The following is a 22,323-nucleotide window of genomic DNA, read 5'->3' on the forward strand; positions in this document are numbered from 1 at the left end:
AATACGATGGACCATACCGCGTTTTGCAGCGAACTTCTCCCGTCAACTGAAGAACGCATGGACGTAGGCAGCAGGATTGCCAACAGCATCGCGTGCCGCAGATGCTCGAGCTTAGACACTGCTCGGTGAAGCGCTCTAACAGTCATCGGTCCATCGTCTACTAAACCCCCTTTATAACACACACACACACACGTTTTGGAGCACTTGTTGGGAATTTTTGCAAAGACAGTGATTCATCAACACACATGTTGCTTCCCCATAATATTTACCATGGTGTCCTATATTTATATATTTACCAGCTGTTTACCAATATTTAATATTTACCAGCTGTTTGATCTACCATACTTCGCACAGAGATTCCATAGCATACCACCAATTTTCGCTAAATATGGTCTTGGTGGCTTTTATAGTTCTGCTAGGGCCGCAGCACGGAGCAAGCAACAGCACGGAGCAAGCAACACTTCATCTGGTCGCCCACACTCGCTCGCGCTGACGGGAGTTTCACCTCCTAAATGTGTTACTCCGTGGGCCGCAGGCTTAATTTTCTCCCACTCATAACACTCTAGAGTGCTTGCATACGTAATTTATTGTGAAAGACCCAGTTACCCATCTATTTTGAACTTCATCAACACATCAGCCATTAACTTGTCCTTACAGTAACCAAAGATAACAAAGCTGCCTCCTTTAGTGAGGGCAGCACGCGAAACTAATATATCACGCATGAAATTAGATTACAGGGTTTTACGTGCCAAAACTACGATCTCATTGATTATGAAACCTGCCGTAGTGGGGGCCTCCGGAAATTTTGACCACATGGGGTTCTTTTAAGGTGCGCCTAAATATAAATACACGGGTGTTTTCACATTTCAAAACCATCGAAATGCGGCCGCCGTGGCCGGGATTCGATCCCGCGACCTCGTGTTTAGCAGCCCAACACCATAGCCACTAAGCAACCACAGCGGGTATATATCACACATGAAAAAATAACAAAAGATGAGGGTTCAATAATTATTCTTAACGCTTTTAAGCAAGCCAGAAACTTTACTACACGAGACATCACACTTAACATGCTGCCTATCCTTTCAAAGTATAGAATATCTTAAACGCAGAGTTCTCTAGGGACACCGGGAAACCTAGCTAATAGCAGCAGGGTGATACTTTCAAACACTTGCTTACAATTTTTTTTAACGCTGCACTTTATCAGCACGCATTTAGCATCGTACATAAACTTGGTGTATTCTTCCCATTATGTTTGCAAAATTGGACCTCAGTTGTATTTGTATCATGCCAGCGCGACCGCACAAGTTTTACACCGCTCGTAAAACAGAATAATCATATGGACCACTTGCATATGTATTCTACTGCAAAATGCGCGTTTAACCAACCCAGTTGGAGTATTGCTTGAACATTGGCCATACCGTGCCCCTTATTTTCCCCAGATATAAAAAATATATCTTGTTTAGCTTACCTAGGAAACCGGAGAAACAAACAACGAATCTTGTATGATGCACGAGAACACATGGAAATACGAGGGTTTAGTATGATTATCTGCCACACTTGCATTTAAAGCAGGAAAATGGAAGTTTCGCAACGCATTACGTTTAAAATTCTATTTTCACGGAATGTCAACCGTCTCTTGAGCTGTTGTTTTAGGAGTCTGGGAAACATTTAGATTAGCGGCAGTACGACATTCTGGAATGCTTCAATGAGTTAACTTTCTACAAAGGCTGTAATGAACCTACACGGAATAAACATATATTGCTCGTCACTCGGAGCATTGCTTCGTGCTTCGAATTAACACCGTGCCCTGCATATTTTACCGAGGATACCGGGGGAAAACAACTAAATGCCGTGTATAACGCATAATAATTGGCAGAAAGTGACTATCAATAACTATTTTTAGAGCACTTAAGCAACCTACACTCCCTCCTCCCCCAGTGCAAACTTTCGGTACACATCACCAAAAAGGGGCCCTGATGTTTTCGAAATACGAAATATGTACTGTTTTTTTCTCCTGCCTGAAAACAATAGTGTAGCTTTTATTTAGAAATAGCCTAAGATGAAATCGTCTGAAAGCCTGAAATGAAGTCAGAAGTGACACAGGCCTTTAGAAAAAAAAATAATGTCAGTGTTCTATTGGTATTCAAATGGCTCTGCACGCTCGACCAAGGTCACTTTCACGAACATATCTACAAAAAGTCATGCTTACACGATGAAAATCGACACTTATACCTGTAAGAGGTTTGATTAGATTGTTGATGGTGATAAGCTACTGAGACTGCAATGCTATGTAGGCTATCTCTAAACGGAGAATAAATAGTTCTAGCATTTCATAATCCAACGATTTCATTCTGTAAGACACACCAGTTGTTGGGTGCGGTTTATTGTGTTTCATCCGGACGTCCCCCTCACCCGCAGGTTAAATGTACTAAGGTGATTGTGTTTTCAAATACGGAAATAGCGATACCAAAAAAAAAAAAAGATGGGCACGATGCAAGTTGCACAAGCTGATATTTATTAGGGCGGGAACTGCCGGGCGTCAGGCATTCTCTGCAACGCGAGTGTGCAAGGCCAATCCCGCACGTCGTTCACTTCAGGGCGCCCCAAAAAGTCACAAAAGACAATCCTTGCTGTTCAAGCAGGGGACGCGTATAACGCATAACTTAGTAATCACTCTATTAAAGGGCCCCACACCAGGTCTGGCCATCTTGAGCTGACAAGTGCAGCGCATACAATGCGCGCTAACGACCGTGTTTGCAAAAAAATACATTCCTACGCGCCATGGAGAGGTCTGAAATTTCAATCCAAACGGTTTTTCTTTGCCTCGCGGCGACCGCTCTCAAAGCCGGACGGTGAGGTACTCGTGTCCCTGCGCCTACGTACTCGTGTCCGCAGTGTGACGTCGCTCGTGGTAACAAGTGACTTCGAGAATTATTCAAGGCAACATCTGTTATTTGTGTGATCTGTTGCTTAAATTGATGAATTGAAGTTTAGAGAATAAATACAACACACAAACGGAATGTCCGCATGTTTTTTTGTTTTACTTCGCACCGAAGTGAGATATGTACTTCTGCTTCGTCTGCTTGTTCCCACGGTCGTGCAGTCGCGTGCGCAGGTACCGAAATTATGCCATTTTCTACCGCGTTCCACCTCTGTGATCCGCTTGTTCTGCCTCAGTATTCTTGTAGCACTGAATTATACCGCTATTCATGTGCCCTTGTGCACAGTGCGCAAAATGGTGTGCTGCGTATAATGGTGTACAGCTCTCGCGCAACGCCATCAGCGCAAGTGCGCAGTGTCGCAAAAAAAAAAAAGAAAAAGCGAGGAGAAAGAAATGAAGGCGTGGCCCGTGACGTATGCGTCACGCATCCTCGAGGTCTGGTATGGGAGGACGCAGGGAAGGAATTTCGCTTGCGGAGGCTAGACGGGGCGAGTGGAGAGTGTCTCGCTATGCAGTGGAGCTTGCCTCCTGAAATCATGAGTTCGCGGCACTGAAATATTTCTATCTCGGCTATTAATGAGCCGATCTGAAAAATGGTCAGATTGCAGCAGAACGCTCCCCAGAGGACATGTAACTTCCAGCGTACAACCAAAATTTGTTATGGATCTAGCGAGGGGCCTTTAAGCAAGAAAATTTAGCTTCAGCTGTAATTTTGTTGGACTTTCCAGCGTGCAGCCAAAACTACCAGCTTTCAAAAGTGGGGCGGGGGCGTGTCAATTACATACTTTGCCCACCTACTTTTGAAAGTGGGGGGGGGGGGGCAAGTGCCCCCCTTGGCCCTCCCCGGTAGATAAGCCTACTACACGTCGGTGCGCGCGTCCGTCCTTGGCATAGAAGTTTCAATATCGGGCTTCTGTGCTCGAGGTCCTGTGTTCTAATCTTGCCATCAGGCCAAATCTATGTACACCCTTGAGCAAAAGTATGCGGACCAGGGATTTCGCAATAAAGCACATTTACTCCTCTGTCTATGAATGCAACTTGAAAGGAAAAACTGCAGTCCAAACTTGGCATTACGAATTTTCTAGTACACTCATCAGTTACTATTCATGAGTAATAATCACGAAGAAATTCAGTTTTTTCGTCGACCCTGTGGTCTGTATACTTTTGCTCACGGGTGTTAATCCCACAATTACCATGCTGGCTGAACCATCCCAATTGCAGCTCTTGTACACACTAGCGTCAGAGTTCTCTCTAGTAATTATGGCCTGAAACTCTGCTTTCAGCACCTAAGTGTCCACCTAGTGGTCTGTCCATTTCTGCCGCCGCTGATTGGCTGGAGCAGTACAAGCGAGGAAGAGGAGGAAGGCTGGCACCTGCCATGTTTCACCATAACCTCAGCCCAGCCAACCAGTACTTTAACTGAAATGGACAGTTAACTAGGTGGACACTTGCAGAATAGCCCCCCGCCTCTCCCCCATTGCACTGTGCTTCAATGCACAGTTCAAAACTATGAAAGCTTCACTTACATGACTAGACATCAGGGGCGTTTTCTGCCCCCCTCCCCTTTTTTTAACTGTAGTGCCGTAATTATTTTACCACTGGAAGTGCACCTGGCACAAGGTGCAGTCAACCTCAAGTGTTTAGAAATCACAGGATCTCAGTAAATGTTGAATTACGGAGCAGCCTGCAACACCAGTCACCAAAACAGCACAGCATAATGCTGTTCACATATACTAGCAGAGGCTGGAAATGCGAATGCCAGGCTGCATTGCGAGGCTGTGGAGATATGCAGCTTTTTGCATGATTCTGTTATCCGTAATATTTTGTGGTTGATTGTGCATTTCTGTTGAATGAAAACTTCACCTGCAAGTTGGAGCTGTGATATTTTCTCTTTCGTTCTTGCCCTTTTCAGTATGAATCTTTACCAGCTCGTCCAACTGTCAGTCATCGTGGAAGGGTTTTGACAGTAATTCATGTAAAAGGAGTGCATTCCAGTTGATTGCAGAAAGTTATTTTTAATGTTTTTAAAGCTCATAACAGTACATAAATGTTCAGTCGGCATCATAAGCGCTACTGGTAACGTGGTGGCCACTTCAGAAACCACAGGGCACTCTACACAGGAAGCCATTAACGTCACACACAATTGTCATCCAACAATTAAAAGCCAACGTAATTTTCACCACCGTATACAATAACGTGTGCAAAAAACAAGTTTGAGCTAATGCACTGTCCTTTCTACATCACACAAAAGTCAAGACTGCATACCAAACTACCACAGACCACTAGCCCACATTCGTCAGCCGGTGACGCAACCTCACCACAGACAGCTTGGCAACCAAACCACAGCAACACCACAGCAGTGCCACTAGGAGCAGTGCACTACAGATATTCATCAGACTTTTTCCATTACGTCAAGGACTATTGAAAACAGATTTTAAAGGGTGTAGTTTTGTTGGCATAACTAGCTGTGCATACTTGCTGTCAATCTCAACCTCTTCCAATTTCACCTTATTTTACAGTAGCCTATGGGTACAGTAGTTACCCGCTGATAACATCTCCAACATTTTTGCACACGTAACACAAACCCACATGCACAATAAGGCATACTATAAATAGACATTGCTTAGCCAGATGGAACACATTGGCAGAATGTAGGTCTCTAGAAGGCAGTCTTCTGAAGCAGAGGTTAGTGTCCCTGTCACAGCATATACAGAATGTTCCAGCAAATACTCCCAAACTTTTTTAAAATTGCCTGTGGCAGATAGCACAATTCTAGACCATGAGCTGGCGTATTCAAAGAGGTGGACATTACTTGCACAAAAATTTGAAATACAAAATTGTCTAATTAAAAAAAAAATTCGCAAATTAACTTTAAATAATTATGACATATATTGCAGTCATAGAGGAAATCATTTTAGAATGCCAACACCACAAGCCATCAGAGCAAAGGGCAATGAGGATACTGTTGCAGTTTTTAAGAACAACAGGTCTGGACAAGCTGCTGAAGCCTGTTTTATAGTGCCATAAGTGCTACTGTGCTGTGCGGCAATAGTATGAAGTGACAATGACTGCGATTGTGTAACTGTGCTCCCTTTATTCCTCTTTCTACTTTCCTGTCAATTTATTTTCCCCGCCCTCACTCCCCAGCATAGGGTAGCGAACCGGATCTTTCTCTCTGGTTAACTTCCCAGCCTTTCCCTTTTCTCTCGCTACAAGTTCTAGCGGGTAGACTGCAAGGCATATCCACTTGAAAAAAATTGTGTGGATGACACCATTTATGAGAAATGTGCTGTCAAACTTGCAGTAAAAATGCACTAGCGTTCCGATTTTCTGCACTGAAGGACAAAAGTAACTGAAATGCCAATGCATTTTCCCGCAACATAAGGGAATTAAGATTTTGAAACTGGTGTCATGAGAATTCGTTCCAAGTGGATCTGCCTTGCAAACTTCCCGGCTAGAATTTGTAAATTGCAATATGTGCCATAAAGTAATTAGATAAAGACTTTGATTTTTGTTAATGAGTTGATTATGCATTTCAATTTTCTGTGCAAGTCCACCTCTTTGAGTAGACCAGCTGATGGACCAGAATTGTACTATCTGCCTCAGGCAATTAAAAAAATTGTTTGAAAGTGCTCGCTGAAACACCCACTATACAGGAACACATGCAGAAGTCCCTGCTAAACAGTCGCAACTCACCCCCAACCACCTCCAACCAGCCAGGGCTCAAAGAACTTACTGCCTCTGTGTGCCATTCTTACATCAATGCAGCTGTCTGGTGGCATCCTTCCTTCAAGCGACTTATTCTCCGTGCAATGTCTCATGCAGTCGAAACCAATGGACACTGCTTAGTGGCACACATCAAGGGGCAAGGATGCCAGGAGATTAGCACGGGAAGATAAAAGCATACATGGGAGCAACTGTAAGTCTCTCTCCACATCCAAAAAGCATGTACATAGTGTTTTTTGTAGACTGCCTCTCACACACAAAATTATACTATGCAGTCTTGTGTGCTTTAAAGGCAGCATTTTCAACATTAGACAAGCACATTACCATTCTTCACATTCATGGAATCCCAACGTGCTGGTGGGCTAGCTGTCGAAACAGAATACACACACACTAGATGAACACACTTCGTATGTCATATCCTACCTCTTGCCTGCTTCTTTATCAAACTGCTTGCTTTGAGACGTTTGCAACTACAAGCACATGACTAATCTTGGGCAAAGTGCTCTGCATCAGATGCTACATGCTAATGGCCCTGTCTACTGCTTTTTGTTTCCGTTCATTCCCAAGCGTTGCAATATAGTGTATACTGCACATTTATGCTATGTATAGACTGCTGTGCACTTTAAGACCATCAGCATACATGGACCATGCAAACTGCATTATTCTTGTGGCCGTTACACTCATGCCAGCAATTCTTTCCACTTCATTATGCGAGTAAAAATAATGTGCAGTGGTATGTGATGACATGGCATTTGCTGGCTGCTTACATAGTTCAGAAGTTAGTAGTTTTTACAAGCTTGTGGCTTTAACTACGAGCATCACACAATAACTTTGGCTGCCATGAATGCACTAGTCACAAACAATAATTTGCACGTTACTTTGATGGTGTTGCCAGCAGCTAAGCTTGTTCACTACTAACATCAAGATTGAAAGACACAACATGGGCCACAGGCAAACAGAAACCTTTTTTGTAAAGAACAGCAATGATAAATGCTTCTTTGTTTGCATTACAGCCGTGATATTTAGAAAGTCCAGTGTAGTAGAGGCGTTGAGGTGATCAGAGGCTTACTTTTAAATAATTCGGTCAACAATACTGTGCACTGAACATCAGGATGAAAGTATGATGCTTTAGCAAAATCTTAGTTTGTTAGTTGGTGTGTCATACTTCAGGAAATCATTGGTGCAATACTATAGACACAAAGAACACATATGATAACACAGGTGCCAACTTCCAACTGCATTTATTCTGAACAATTTGCTTTTATGCACAGCCAAGCTATGTGATCATGGTGAGCATGTTACAAAAGCAATAACAAAGTGCAAATGCTAAGTGATCAATCGCACATGCTAATCACTTTACGGAGTCTGCATCAGGAGCATCCTCCTTAGTTATGGGAAAGAGTACATCAGGCAAACTGGTCATTTAATGATCGCATAATCGTGTGCGGCAGCACAGGCTATGTCAAGAATGGTTTTGGCAGCCTAATGGCCGTGCATTGCAAGGAATGTGGGTGTGAATTTTACTCAAACCAAGTTTATTAGCATAGGTAAAGGTAGACTGAGAGGGGGGTAAAATAAAGGCCTGTTACATCAAGCAATGTGGTGACGCTTGTGTCAGTATGAAGTTTTTATGCCTTCTCGATGAGGAACTGCTTTTCCTGGGCAACTATCTGCATGTGCTTTTTGATTAGCATGTGCAGTTGATAACTTCGCATTCGCTTTGTGTTGTTTTTGTAGCATGTTCATTATATTACGTGACTTGCATGTGCATATAAGTGAATTCTTGCTCGAAATAAATTCATATGGAAGTTGGTGCCCATCCTGTCCTATGTGTTTTTCTTCCGCGTATATTTCGTGCCATTGATTTGCTGAAGTATTATGATTTACCCTCCAATTTATTGGAGTCCATTTCCTTTATAGGCAGATGCACCTGCTCTGTCTCATACAGTCAAACCCCCCTATCTCAAAACTATAAAGAATAACTGATCAGTCAAGCTGGAAGTTTATTTATAAGACAATTACCTTTGGGTTCATATACATAAGTCAGATTATAGCTCACCAAAGATTTCGTAAGACATGCAAGCTACATCTTTATCAACAATTTTACAGCAAGTAAACCAGTCGTAACTCTTCTGTTTCTCTTTCCAGCAATTCATCAGCTCTCACGTGTGATAATCTCAGGATTACTAATAAGACTGCACACTTCAAGCAAGCTAGCGCTGTTCATTCCCAGCAGCATTTTAGAACGACAGCATGGAACATGTGGTACAATACGGAAGACAATGCAATCATTGCCTTGTTTCTTCTTGTTTTAGTGAAAATGCCAAAACAGATTGTGCAGGTTTCCTAGTTCACTTTAAAACAGACTGTTTCTTACAATGGCATCTGCAAAAATATCCTGACAAAAGTGCTCGCATTATATGGACAGCATCATCATTACACACAACTGCTTCACCTGGTACTACTCCAGATGCCCCAGAATATTCCAACTGCCACTATAAGTGGATCAGGCCCACAACTTCATCGTATTCAATAGCCAATGTGCTAAAATTCAACTGAAAACGTTTGTGCGGAGACACGAAGACAAGCCGAGAAAAAACAAGGACGAGTGCGCAGATCAGAAAAGACAACTTGCATATCATTTAGCATGTTCACTGTGGCAGCACTTTTTTGAGGTCCCGATTTCTGTGCATGATGAGCCACCAGTGGCTCACTCGTCATACTCCTCTGGTGCGTTGTGACCCACCAGCGAGTCGCCGGGGGTTATGCTTTTTTGAAACTTCCTGAAGCCCCAAAGAGATGGTGCCATGATGCATTACATCGGAAGCAACAAGAATTTTCCCCTCCTATGATTTCGAGCACAGCCCTTTACACAGCATATTTCATCATGACCCACTAGTGACCCACGTCGCAGTAAATGTCTTGAGACAACCTTGAGCTAGAAATATCATAAACACTGATATTCTTATTAGTTATGCTTTCAGCTTTCACATGTTTCGTATGGAAGTTTTGAGTCATGAATAAATGTTTGACGTATGGTAATATTTGGTTCATGCACATTAACCTAGAGGTTATAACAGTATAGGCTATAGTGAAGCAGGCAGCCCTTCCAATGAAGCTTCAGGATTCTGTACTTGCATTGCAAGCTACTCCTCATGAAACCCACATTGCTGCGGTACTAGAATCACAATGCTAGACATCTTTTTAGCTAGTATCCCTTATAAACAGGCCACAAAGCTTTCTTGCATCTCCTGAAGAATATCTGGCTGCATTATATGAAGAACAGTTTGTTACATTTGAATTCAACACTTTGAACGGAACTCATTTAACAAGCAAATATTTCAATAAAAATTCTAAGAAAGCAGAAAATGTGCACTGGAAGCAATAAATGAGTACAGTAATGCTTTGCTGGCCAATGTTTGCCATTTGACATACGGTGAAGTAATTGATAAACATTCAGCACACACACTTGTGCACAAAAGCAATTTTGAAATTTCAAAGTTTAAATGCTAAGACACGACTAGATGGCTTGCTGCATACTTCAATGAACAGCAATGCTGCAAAATACATCAACAAATAGATGCCGAAATTTAGTTGCCAGAAATATACTTGTGGTATGTCATAGAAAGCCAACATTTACAAAGCTCTACAAGTAAAAAAATAAAGTAATACATGTAGAAGTACAAAGTCACCTTGGTACATACAGGTTATGAATTCAAGCAACAAATTTACAACATTGATTATAGTGAAAATGTTCAACCGTGGTGTGCACAAACACCTTCAAGAGTTCCGCACTATTATCGGCACTGAAAAGAGTAAAAAACAGGAAAATGTAATACACTTGAAACACAGGACACTAAACATAATGACAATGCTAGCATACTGAAAAAATTATGCGATACTTAATGTGGAATCAGTTTGCTGAACCCTAGTGAAGTTTTCGATGCCTCTCTCAGTAATATTAAGTTATCAAAAAAGGTGATCAGCACACAAGTAGTCAAGAACTGCGTTCTTTGGCAAGTATGTTATGGTTAAGGCTACAGCAACATCATTCTACTTCCAACTTGCTGAGGTGTCCAGTAAGTAACGCCCAACACCTGCAATTGTGTCAAGTATAAACATGCAACATGTCAGGCTACATTAAAGGTGCAGTGAATTCTAAAGAGACAAACATGACCACCAAAACAAAACAAGATAGGCACTGCAGTGCAAACAGTTAACAACAATGCCCTTGCACACCATCATTACAACTGCTGCTGTTACATTACAGTGGGATATGTTGACACGTGCCTCGTGCAGATGCTGGTAAACAAAGCACTGACTGTTCACTACAGCATAGCACCACTTAAGAGTTACAGAAAATGCTCCAAATGTGAGCAGAGTGTTGCAGCAGACTCTCATCTTGCATGTCAAAGCATCCCGAGCTGTAAAAGAAAGCTCGTGCTCATAGGAGCAAGGCCAGGTACAACACTGGCAATAAGTCTTTCTTAGAACACTGCACAGGCTGGTTTTTCAGGCCCACGCCTGGCACGAGCCTGAAAGTACCAACCGTTGACCTGCCCCAGTCAGGCCAGGCAATTTTTAAACCTGGCCCGTACCCAGCCTGGGCCCGAAAGATTCTGCACCTGACCCAGCCCAGTTCTGTTCAGCCCCTTAGCCCTTGAGCCTATACGACGCTAGGTCAAGTTTTTGGTTATTGTGAGGATACTGTCATGTGATCAACAGGCACTGCGCAGTCTTCAAGCCGAATCAAAACAGCTTTCTGCCTTACATCCCCTCTTGCTAGCTACTTTAACTGTACGAGAAATAAACATTTCATTTCACTGCTATCCAAACACGCACAGAATATTATTAGAATATTTGGTATGTTAGGAGAATTGGGGGGAATCAGGCTAGCAACAGCCACTGGGAGTGACACAACGCCTGCTGACATTTAAATAGGATTATATAGAAAAGTACATCCGTTCATCACCATGCTCGTGCTTTGAAGTGCGATATGAACGGTTGTACTACATATTCTAAATAGTTGTGTGGCTATATACTACAGCGAAGACCAAGGCAAACACTCCTGTACACACTGCCAGCCACTTCATCTCACTTTTGGATCTCGTATAATCATTGGCATCTACAGTGACAGAACACGAGCCAATAAATTTGCCCTGAATGTAAATTTAAATAAGCTGGTCTATTGGCTTTCAGCAATACTATAATACATGGGCACCAGAAGCTTTCTTAATTAAAAAGTAATTGGTGATCCACAAGGCTTACGCTCATGTGCAATTATACTTTCACATGGAACACAGCATTTTTTGTTGCTTTATTCGGCTTTATTATAACGATGCCAGTTTTTCAGTCCACAATTTAGGCATTTTTGTTTCACAATATATGCAAATTTGGACTCTGTCTACTTTTGTTTCAGTACAGTGCAACATAGTTTTTTTTCCCCATCACATTGGAATATGATCTGCTTGTTTGTTCACATAAATTCACAGGGGACCCACCTAGTGCTTGAAAAACATATGCTGCAAACATGAGGGTTGAGCCACTTAATATGTGAAAATAGCATTCAAAAGAAAAATTTGCTGAGGCAAAATTTTCTGAGTTTTGTTTTCTGTTTTACATCCCTCTCACCAATGCTGAGTAATTCTGCAGCCTCCGCGTAGGCTTAAAGGGCCCCTCACCAGGTCTGACCATTTTGAGCTGACAAGCACAGAGCATACAATGCATGATAACGATTCTATCTGCAAAATATTACATCGCTATGCGCCGCAAAAAGAGCTGAAATTTCAAACCATATGCCGTTTTCCCTTATTGCGGCTGCTGCACTCCAAGCCGGAGGATGATGTACACGTGCTCGTGGTGACACGTGACTTCGAGAATTACTCAAGGCAACATCTGTTATTTGTGTAATATGTTGCTTGAATAGATGAATTAAAGCTTACAGAAATAATAAAACTCACAAACCAAATGTCTGCAAGTTTTTGTTTTACTTCGCACCGCAGCAAGAGAGATGTACTTCCATTTTGTCTCCTTGTTCCCATGTTGTACAGGCACGCACAGACACCAAAACTATGTCACTTTCTACCGTGTTTCAGCATGGGATCATGCTCTGTGATCCACTTGTGTCTGCTTCAGTATTCGTGCAGCATTGACTTATACAACTACTCAGGTGTCCTCGTGCACCACGCACACAATCATGCGCTGTGCGAAATGAGGCAACTGCAACAGCTCGTGCAGTTGTCTCAACTGCAATGCACATAACTTTCTAACGTTTCATCATTTTTATTCGACTTTGTGATGTCTAGCAACTCTTCAAGTTTGCCTTTCACCACCACTCCCAACCACATAAACGCACTTCCTCTTGTTGATAGGCGGGGCCGCTGTCAAACTCAAAGTGCTACCTCTATCAAACATGGAGCCATCTTACGCCTTACACAGTCACCTCTAAAAATTCGATGTATTAAAACCCGGGAACAATGTTGACCAGAGTTTTTTAGTGTTGCAAAGATGAAAGAATCCCGGCAAAACCCATATTAAGACAACCATCGAAGTTATAGCAATAAGCAATCATGCAATGTAGCGACCACGTAGCAACATGCCATGTTGACTAAGACACCTTAATTTAGAATCTCTAGTGGTCCTCCCAAGATTTCAAAGGCTTTGACTACATGCGACATATAGTGTCTCCGTGACTGGCCCACTTTGTTATGACCATCGTTTGCCAAAGTTATCTCGCGATGGTAGGACGAGGACCATACGCCAACGATGCATGCAGTGATGGCAATGGAATTACAAAGAAGGAATTGCATCGATAGAATGATAAAGGCATTATAATGATAACGGCATGAAGACGATGGGATGATTCTGAAGTGATGATGATAAATAAATTACGATGTCATGACAGCAGTGGCACAATCACAATTGACTGATTGTGAAAATAATGTGACAATGGTGGCCTGACGACAATGGACTGATGACAAGTGTGCAACAATGATGGTGTGATGACAACAGCATGATGATGTATGACGAAAATGGTGGAACGATGACAGTATGACGGGAATGAAATAACAAAGTTGGAATGATGACGATGGAAGGACCCCGATGGTATTACAACAATGGTATGACAACAAATGCATGATAATGACCGTTTGTTGACAAAACAATGGTGTCTATGGCGTGAGAGCCATGACATAATCATGATTGAATGACAACAGCATGCTTATGATGGAAGGATGTCAATGGAACTGTGAACGTAGTATAACGACGAGCGTATGCCGACAATTTCCCGATGTTTTTGAAGTGACAATGGTACGACAGCATCACGAGAATGACATGACTAGAATGGGATGATCATGACTGTATGACGACATGGAACTACAGTTGAACCCGCTTATCACTATACTGGTTTTAACAATATACCGGTTATAACAATGAAAAGCTGCTGCACCGTCAACTTTTGTATGTTTTCTATAGGGAAATAACCCGCTTACTACAATGTCCCCATGCCGCATGACCGGTTATAAAGATGAAATCTGGCTGCTGGGTGTCCGTGTGGAAAGGTAATGGGATTCTTGAAAAGAAGAAGTGAAATGTGGGCCGCTGCACGATCACCCGCCACCTCAGCTGGATAAAAAAACAGTCCTATTTCAGAAGCAGAAGTCTGGGCATAAGCCTACAAAGTGACCGAATCTGATGGGGCAGTTCCACTGTCCCCAAAATTATTAAGTCATGTTTTAGTTGCACCAGCTCCACTGCGTATGCATATTTTACAATTATGTGACTGCTTTCAACAAAGCAGGATCAAGTGGCACACAAAAGAAAGATATGCAAATCTGCTCCCTTAGCATCTACAGAAACTGCAGCGCCACTGAACAGAGACTGCATTCTCAACAAACCACTTTCAAGGACATCACTTTTACTGCATTACACTGGATAAGCCAGAGGAAGCAGATGCAACAAAAAAACAGCACATCTCCCCATCAGCATTATTTTCAGGTCATGCTATTCTTTAGTACATAACAGTCGAACCCACTTATAACGATACTGGTTTTAACAATATATCGGTTATAACAATGAGAAGCTGCTGCACCATCAACTTTTTTATGTTTTCTATGATGAAATAACCTGCTTACTACAATGCCCCGATGCCACATTATCGGTTATAATGATGAAGTCTGGCTGCTGGGTGTCCGACCCGAAAGGTAGTGAAATGCGAAATCCTTGAAAAGAAAAAACGAAAATGAGAAATTCGAGCCACTGCACGATGGGCCGCTGCTCCAACAGCCTCCGTGCGCTCATTTTCCAGCCATCTCTACGCGGCTCTCTCCCATCGCCCTTCCACCCCTCCGAACACGAATGGACTGCGCCCATAGCTCTTTGCAGCCCCAACCTCCGAAACACAAATGGACCGCGCCAACTGCGCCGCAAGCAGATTGCTCGCATGTTGCTCGCTGGCTCCTTATTCAGTGCAGTTATGCGAACAGCTTAATCGCTTGCATTTGTTTTTGTTGGTTGTGTCGAAGTCGTTCCTGGCCACGCAGTTTCTCAACTTTGCTTGACTCGCTGTTGAAACGGAAGATGGCTGATCCGCCCGCTGATCATCGGCAATGCACGCCATTGCCGGTGAAAAGAAAGCACAAGGCTATAGATTTGGAAACTAAGTGCTTCTAACTAATGAGACAATTGTAGCGAACGTGCTTGCATCAGATAGCGAGAGCAACGACGGTAGCGATGACGCGGTAGGGCAGGCTGCCTCAACGTTGTCCTCACAGGAGGCCCGGCATGATTCAGTCCCTCCGGGGCTTCGTTTTCACGAGGAACCTTCTGTAGCACTACGTGGAACGCTTGGATGCCTTGGAGAAGGATGTCAGCAAGCTTCGCGTAAAGCATGCATGGCTGACAGACATTGGCTTTTCTCGTGCAAGCCAGTGAGAAGTACGTGGTGAGATGCTTGTGGCGATCTCTCCTCAGCGTTTCTTCTGGATTTCTCAAGCTGACAGGCTGCCGTGGCAGCCTTCTTGCAATTTTTAAAAGGCCCCTTTTGGGGCCAACAAAATGTGATACCTCGGCGGTGCTCACATATCGCTTGCCACCCGTGACACCTTTTTGCAGTTGTTATAGCAGTGCCATTCCTTAACGCCGACAGCCGCGGCTTGTTACACGTGATCGGAGTGCCCAGGAAGCTGTTAAACAAGTCAACACAATCAGCAGCCGGGCGGAGGAAGGTGGTGGGGAGGGGCACTGGCCTCCCCGCCTATATAGTTTTCTCTTATCAGCTATGCCATCCCCCTATTTTGATTTTTTCATGCAACTTGGTTATAAAAATTATTGGTTATAACAATGGAATTTTCGTGGCACTTGAATAATTAATGTTATAAGTGGGTTCAACTGTACATAGAATGGTCACTGCCTCAGCGAAACATCCCACTTGATGTTTATCAACTGAGAATATAGCTCTGTGGTGTCTGTTGCATTGCATTGCAGCCACATCAGTTGCTTCAAACAGGTGCGACATGCCAGCCCCAGAAGCTGACTAGTACTCCCAGAGCAATGGCCCTGTCACCCTGTCAATCACTTTGTTTTGAACAATAATTTTTTTCTCTCCTTTTGTGCAGTTTGAGTTCAGGCAGGTTTCAAGAATACCTGGGTTCAGGTTCAGTCCCAGCCAAAACGCCCGTTTATGGGCAGTTCTCAGTTCAACACTATTTCTAACTGAAACAGTACCCAAGATTTTGTTGGCTACCTACAGCTCACTGCTAATTTTACAAGAAACATCATGCTTAAACAGTACTAGATTACCAAGATTTTGTTGGCTACCTACAGCTCACTGCTAATTTTACAAGAAACATCATGCTTAAACAGTACTAGATTACAAGTAGGACTCCACAAATGTATCAAATACACCTTTGAACTTCTCCCTTGGAAATTTAACATTTGCAGCATCGCTGTTTTAACTGTTCCATAATTCCACAATTTTGTCTTTACATTACTAACTAAAAAACAGCACCAAAACAAAAATTATTTCAGTCTTACAATGCTTTTAAACATCGGAATATATTTTTCAAGTTTGAGAAGCTCACTCAGACCGAAGTAAATTTCGTTTTCTTGTTGAAAATATGGAGAACATCCTTGCAAAATTTTTTCACCAGGAAAATAAGCATTCAACCTTGACAATTTTAATGTTGTGGTACATTTAGCCATCACCCTTATTCCTTTTTCTCCTGGGGATGCAGAGAATAGCAAAAGTTACAAGATGACACAAAGAAATACAAATGGACAAAACACACAATATGCACATGAATGGTTGCACAAGCTAGCTTGACATCAGCAGCTGTGTGCAACATGAACAAGGTAATTCATAAGAGCTGGTTTAAATATATCAGCACAAAAGGTGTTAATGTGGTTCAAAATCATGTCCACAGAACATAATGTAAATCTGTGACATGAAGCTGGTTCAACATGTGTGCCACCATGCATGCCACGTGTAAACAGACTCTTCCACATATAGGCTGACTGTCCTAATTCAGGACAATCATAATAATAATGCTGACTTATACTCAGCAATATACAATAACCTAAGACTATTCAAAATTATAAGTGCCCTTAACTTTTATGCACATTAATACACATAAGAATTTTATTTCACAAAATCTACAACTCACCAAATATGATTAGTAAAATTGCCAGGATGACTAGAACCAGTAGTACCTTCACCTGGAAATAAGTGAAAAGTTCAACCCACTTTCTTCATTCAAGCTGGCTATGAGGGTTGGTCATTTTAAGAATGCACAAAGAAAAGTATATGCAGTTTTTAATTAAAGCCATTAAATACGTAAATGCTAGAATTAAACAAGGCATGGCTTAAGTTTCATGTCAACACCTCAAGAAGTCGAACAAAAGTACAAGCAGTTTTTAATTAAAACCATTAAATACGTTAATGTTGAATTAAACAAGCCATGATTTAAGTTTCATGTCAGCACCTCAAGTAGTCGAACTTTCTTTATTAGGGCCAATGTTCAAAGAATATCCAGTATTGGTTTTCACATCTCTAGCCTTGTTTCTCTTTCCTTCTGTGTGCACTGAGTGGCATGAAAAGCTGTAGTACATCAAGTTTGCCCGCTTTAAGCGTGTTTCATGGCATTTCTAATCAAAGCATGCACAGCCACTCACCCTCATGTTGCGCCACCACATACGACTCTGCATCTTCTTTGCCGTAGACCAAAACTGATCAGCATTTGTGGCAAGAGAATCTGAAATACATTTAATAACCTATAAACCAAGTTTTCTTAACAGTGGCAGCAACAAATATTGGACAAACATATATTTCAATAAATGAATAAATACAGCATTTATTAACATAAAGCTGGCTCTATGGCCTAAGTGGGAAGAGGTGGGTATGGGAGCAAAGGAGAGAGGAGGGACATCGTGGGAGTTAGCAGCTGATCTTGAGGATGTCACCTAGAGCTCCTCTAAACAAGGTGGATGACAACTGTTTCATGAGCAAGTGCATAGGCCTGCCTTGAGAGCGCCCCACGTATTCCCTTGCAGTCAAATTCAATCATCAATGTCAGCTGCCATGCCTCGGTGCTTGGTATACTGGCAGGTGAATGCTCTCCACTCCCATAGCAGGCGATAAATGTTTGGGCAGGTTTCCATTTAGCATGCTGGACAGGCAAGGTCAAGTGGAGGTGTGTTCGATTTGGAGGCATTACGTTTATTATAAAGCACTCCACTATCAAGGAGAATAGCACATTACAGTAAAACCTTGTTAACTGGGATTATATGCAGCTAGAAGAAAATATCTCAATAAATCAAATTATCAAATGGACCAAGAAAACCTGAAACAAATGCTCGCTACATCAACACGCCCTTCTTTTCTAAAGAAATCTGTTACCCACAGCAGAGAGGCGCGATCTTTCTGTACCGACGTGGTAGTGGCCCGCTCATGTTGACGCACGTTCCGAAGGACCAGAGTAAAGTTTACCCAAATACCCAAATTTCCCTTTAACCATATCTGCATGAAAACTGCAATTCTCATCTCATGACAGCTACAAGGGGTCTCAGTGGCATAGGCCTCACAAATTCCTTTATAGCACAGCAGCAGCACAAGACATGCTTTCATCTGAATAGATGTGCTTTTAAAGAACAAGCTCACATCCCGATTATTTTGTGACCAGGGGACCAGCTGGCAAATTATTGTCAACTGCAATATAGCCAGAGGGTTTGACACCAGTGGATAGGCCAGAGTAGAATCGCATTTCATAACTGACAGTTTCTACAACATTTGCAGCATTGCATGCCTCACACTGAATCAAAATGAGTCCACAGCTTGCAGCAACCACTGCTGTGACCATAGCAAATACATTTCTTACATTTCTTTCCTACCCCATCAGAATGCAGCTGTCATGGCTGGGAAACAAGGTCAAACTTTATGCACAGCAGTGAAACACCACAGCTACTAGGCGAATGTGGCAAGTGTTGCATTCATACTAACAAGACAGAGAAGTTTCATGCAAAAAGTTCTCATCATACCCGATTTCTCTTCAAGGTCTTCCAACCTTTCCCCTCGTTCCATAATTTTTTCAATATTGTCCTTCATGATGCTTGAGACTTCATCTACTTGAAATTGCACCCTGCAAAGGACAGAACCAACTAATCAGAGGCATGTCCAAGATTTCCTCCGAGAACCTAGTGACATATCCATGCTGACAATGTCTCTTACTCTGTTTTGCATCTTAAGTTTGCTGAGTTACATGAATATTGAGCTACAGTTATAAGCTGCCAGCATTGCTGAGTGAATGTAAGCTCACTACAAAAAACGAAAATAAAAGTGAACACTGCTGTCTCCTGAACCTACGTAACAGTGGCAAAGATATTTTTAAAGTCTATGTCTCACTGATTTGTCTGTGAGCGCCAAAAACGCACTGCAGGAAAGTAAACTTAAACATCTGCATAGAACACTACAGTTTACATCTGCACTACCGTGCCCGTGCCAGCGTCGACTGGCCAGCCAGTCAATGCCTGATAATGGCATGAAACGACAAGCTCAGCTAGGGTAGCACATGCACACAAAGTTCACTGGAAGCACAACTTGCATCTGCTAAGCATGACACTAGCCTCTTTCTTTATTTCTTTCTTCTTTTTTTATGTGCTAGAACCACTTTCTGATTATGAGGCATGCCATAGTGGAGGACTCCGGAAATTTCAACCACTTGGGGTTATTTAACGTGCACCTAAACCTAAGTACATGGGTGTTGTCGCATTTCGCCCCCATCGAAATGCAGCTGCCGTGGTCGGGATTCGATCCCACGACCTTGTGCCCAGCAGCCCAACACCATAGCCACTGAGCAACCACGGCGGGTGACACCAGCCCTGCCCTGTCACGATTGACTGAGTTTCCTGGCTTATCAGAGACAGCAAGTGCGCGTGAACACGCGCTCGCCCTAGGATCTGGAAAAAAATATCAAAGCCCCTTTCTTAAAGAAAGATGGTTGAACACCACGCTACCCAGACAAACTGTATATATCTGCATTGCATTACGCGCGTCATGCAATGCATTAATGGCCGTCACCATGGGTAGGCCAAGGATGCAGCGCACGACAGAAGAGGCTGCCGTACGTGAACATAAGTGTGGGTGCGATCGTGCCCACAAGGCCGATCCCGTGTATTGGCAATGGCATGCAGAAGCCATGTGGGAGACACTTGTGCAGTCGACATGCCTACTGGTCTTGTGATCATCAGCATGTACATCAGACCGAACACGTCTCGTTGTGATGTGGAAATATTCCTGGCAGAAATCATGAAGACCTTAAAGCCACATAGTACGCCGATCCTCGTGTGCTGTGACTTTAACATTGATGTGGCAAAAGAGCACGGCAAATGGATCGAGAGTTTCATGCTAGATCGCTACTCGTTGAAACTGAAGATGCTACACAGACACACCAAGCAACACCGTTCCTGCATTGATCTCACATTTGCAAACAGGCTGCGTCACGTTACGATAGCAGAGCCTCTGACCATCTACCCCAGCGATCATAAGGCAATACTGTGCAAGTACAGAGTCGTCCGTGAAAGTGTGAGTGTACGTGTAATCAATGGCTACATGATCTAAAATAAGGGCTATGCACCTTCATGAAATGTTTCTTCATTCAACTTCCAAAAAATGCAATCTTAACAAGCAATCAAATCACATATGCACAGCATCGGGTCGCTCAGTATTTCTTGGGTTCGTTACATGGTTGTTGGCTTAGGACTTTGATTCAGTTTGGAATGGGGGAAAACTTCATGTTCAACCATCTTTCTTTAAGAAAGGGGCTTTGATTTTTTTTTTTTGTCCAATTATGGTAACAACAGGCCATTTCAGAGTGCCTTGGAAGGGCATAAATAGTGATGTCAGTATGATGTAACATGTAAAACGACCTTTGTAATAGCACTAAAACGTTTTAAAACTACCAGTTCAATCTGGCAATGAAAACCTTCTGTATTAATTTACATAAAGGCCACCTGAAAGATTGATTGATTGATTGATTGATTGATTGATTGATTGATTGATTGATTGATTGATTGATTGATTGATTGATTGATAAGATTTAGGATCCTGAAGCAACATATGGACAACAAGAGATGCCATAGTGGAGAGCTCCAGATTAATTTATACCATCTTGTGTTAAGACGAATCAAATGCTTGGTATACAAGTGTTGTTTGAATTCTAACCCCTTTTTTTAAATGCAGTTGCTATGACTAGGAATCAAACTGGCAATCTTGCGGTCAGCTGCAAAACGCTACAGCCATTGAGTCACTACAGCTGGTACAGACTTGCTTGGCCATACTAAAAGTCGGAAACAAAAATCGGGATCCATAACCTACACAATAAATTTTATTTGAGTGCTTCCTCCTTGTTGGACACATAAGCATGATCTGCAACATATCGCATCCATTCTTGTGTTTCATGTCATCAAACACGCTTCTACAATCACTGTTAACAGAAATGCAAGAGTTTAACAATGACTTCTCTAATACTCATACATAGTAGGAAATTTTAATTTGTATACAATACAACAAAAAAATTAAGGTCCGATGCACTGTGGGAATTGGTGTATGCGAAGCTTTCACAAGCTAGCAAGTCAGAATGGCACGTTAGGACTAGAGATGCGCTGCAGATTTCAGTGGCTAATGCATTCTTCAGCCACCATGGTGGACCATGCAGAGAGAGTGGAACTTTTATTCAGCATTAAAATTATTTGAATCACAAGACATAATGTAACTGACCTTGCAGAAATGTGCCACAGCATGATGAGAGATGCACAGTGAATTTTGGCAACGAATGCATCCGGTAACTTTATATTCATCGTCAGCTAGAAGATGCGCACGCTTAATTTTTACACGTAAATTCTTGCTATGCTGTGTGCCTAACACACCAGGCATCTCAAAGAGCTGGCTTGCATGAGGGAAATTCGTAAAGGTGTTTTATTCCACATTTTTAGGCATGTGCCCGTGGCATAATGGTTAGAGAATTGGGTTTCTATGTCGGGGGAACTAGGTTTGAAACCAGCCATCGGAAAGGTAACTTATTTTTACATGTTGTATTATATATAGGCATGTGTCAGTCACCCTCAAGGTCACATAAACAACCAAACAGAAACATACAAACCGCAAT

At 42.4% G+C, this 22,323-nt stretch overlaps 1 protein-coding gene across 2 annotated transcripts in view; it reads right to left on the reverse strand.

The window, feature by feature from the left end:
• Window positions 1–4,936: 4,936 nt before the first annotated feature.
• LOC135914197 (vesicle-associated membrane protein 4-like) overlaps window positions 4,937–22,323 on the reverse strand; it is a 30,282-nt gene continuing 12,895 nt past the window's right edge. For both annotated transcript variants that reach the window (XM_065446943.1, XM_065446941.1), the window contains 4 exons: window positions 19,199–19,299; window positions 17,837–17,916; window positions 17,329–17,380; window positions 4,937–10,473 (listed from right to left, as the gene is read on the reverse strand). In XM_065446943.1, coding sequence (XP_065303015.1) covers window positions 10,448–10,473; window positions 17,329–17,380; window positions 17,837–17,916; window positions 19,199–19,299 — 259 coding nt within the window. In that variant the 3' untranslated portion in view covers window positions 4,937–10,447. The remainder of the gene's footprint in view (window positions 10,474–17,328; window positions 17,381–17,836; window positions 17,917–19,198; window positions 19,300–22,323) is intronic.

Source organism: Dermacentor albipictus, chromosome 1 (genome assembly GCF_038994185.2).
Source record: "Dermacentor albipictus isolate Rhodes 1998 colony chromosome 1, USDA_Dalb.pri_finalv2, whole genome shotgun sequence".
NCBI lineage: Eukaryota > Metazoa > Arthropoda > Arachnida > Ixodida > Ixodidae > Dermacentor > Dermacentor albipictus.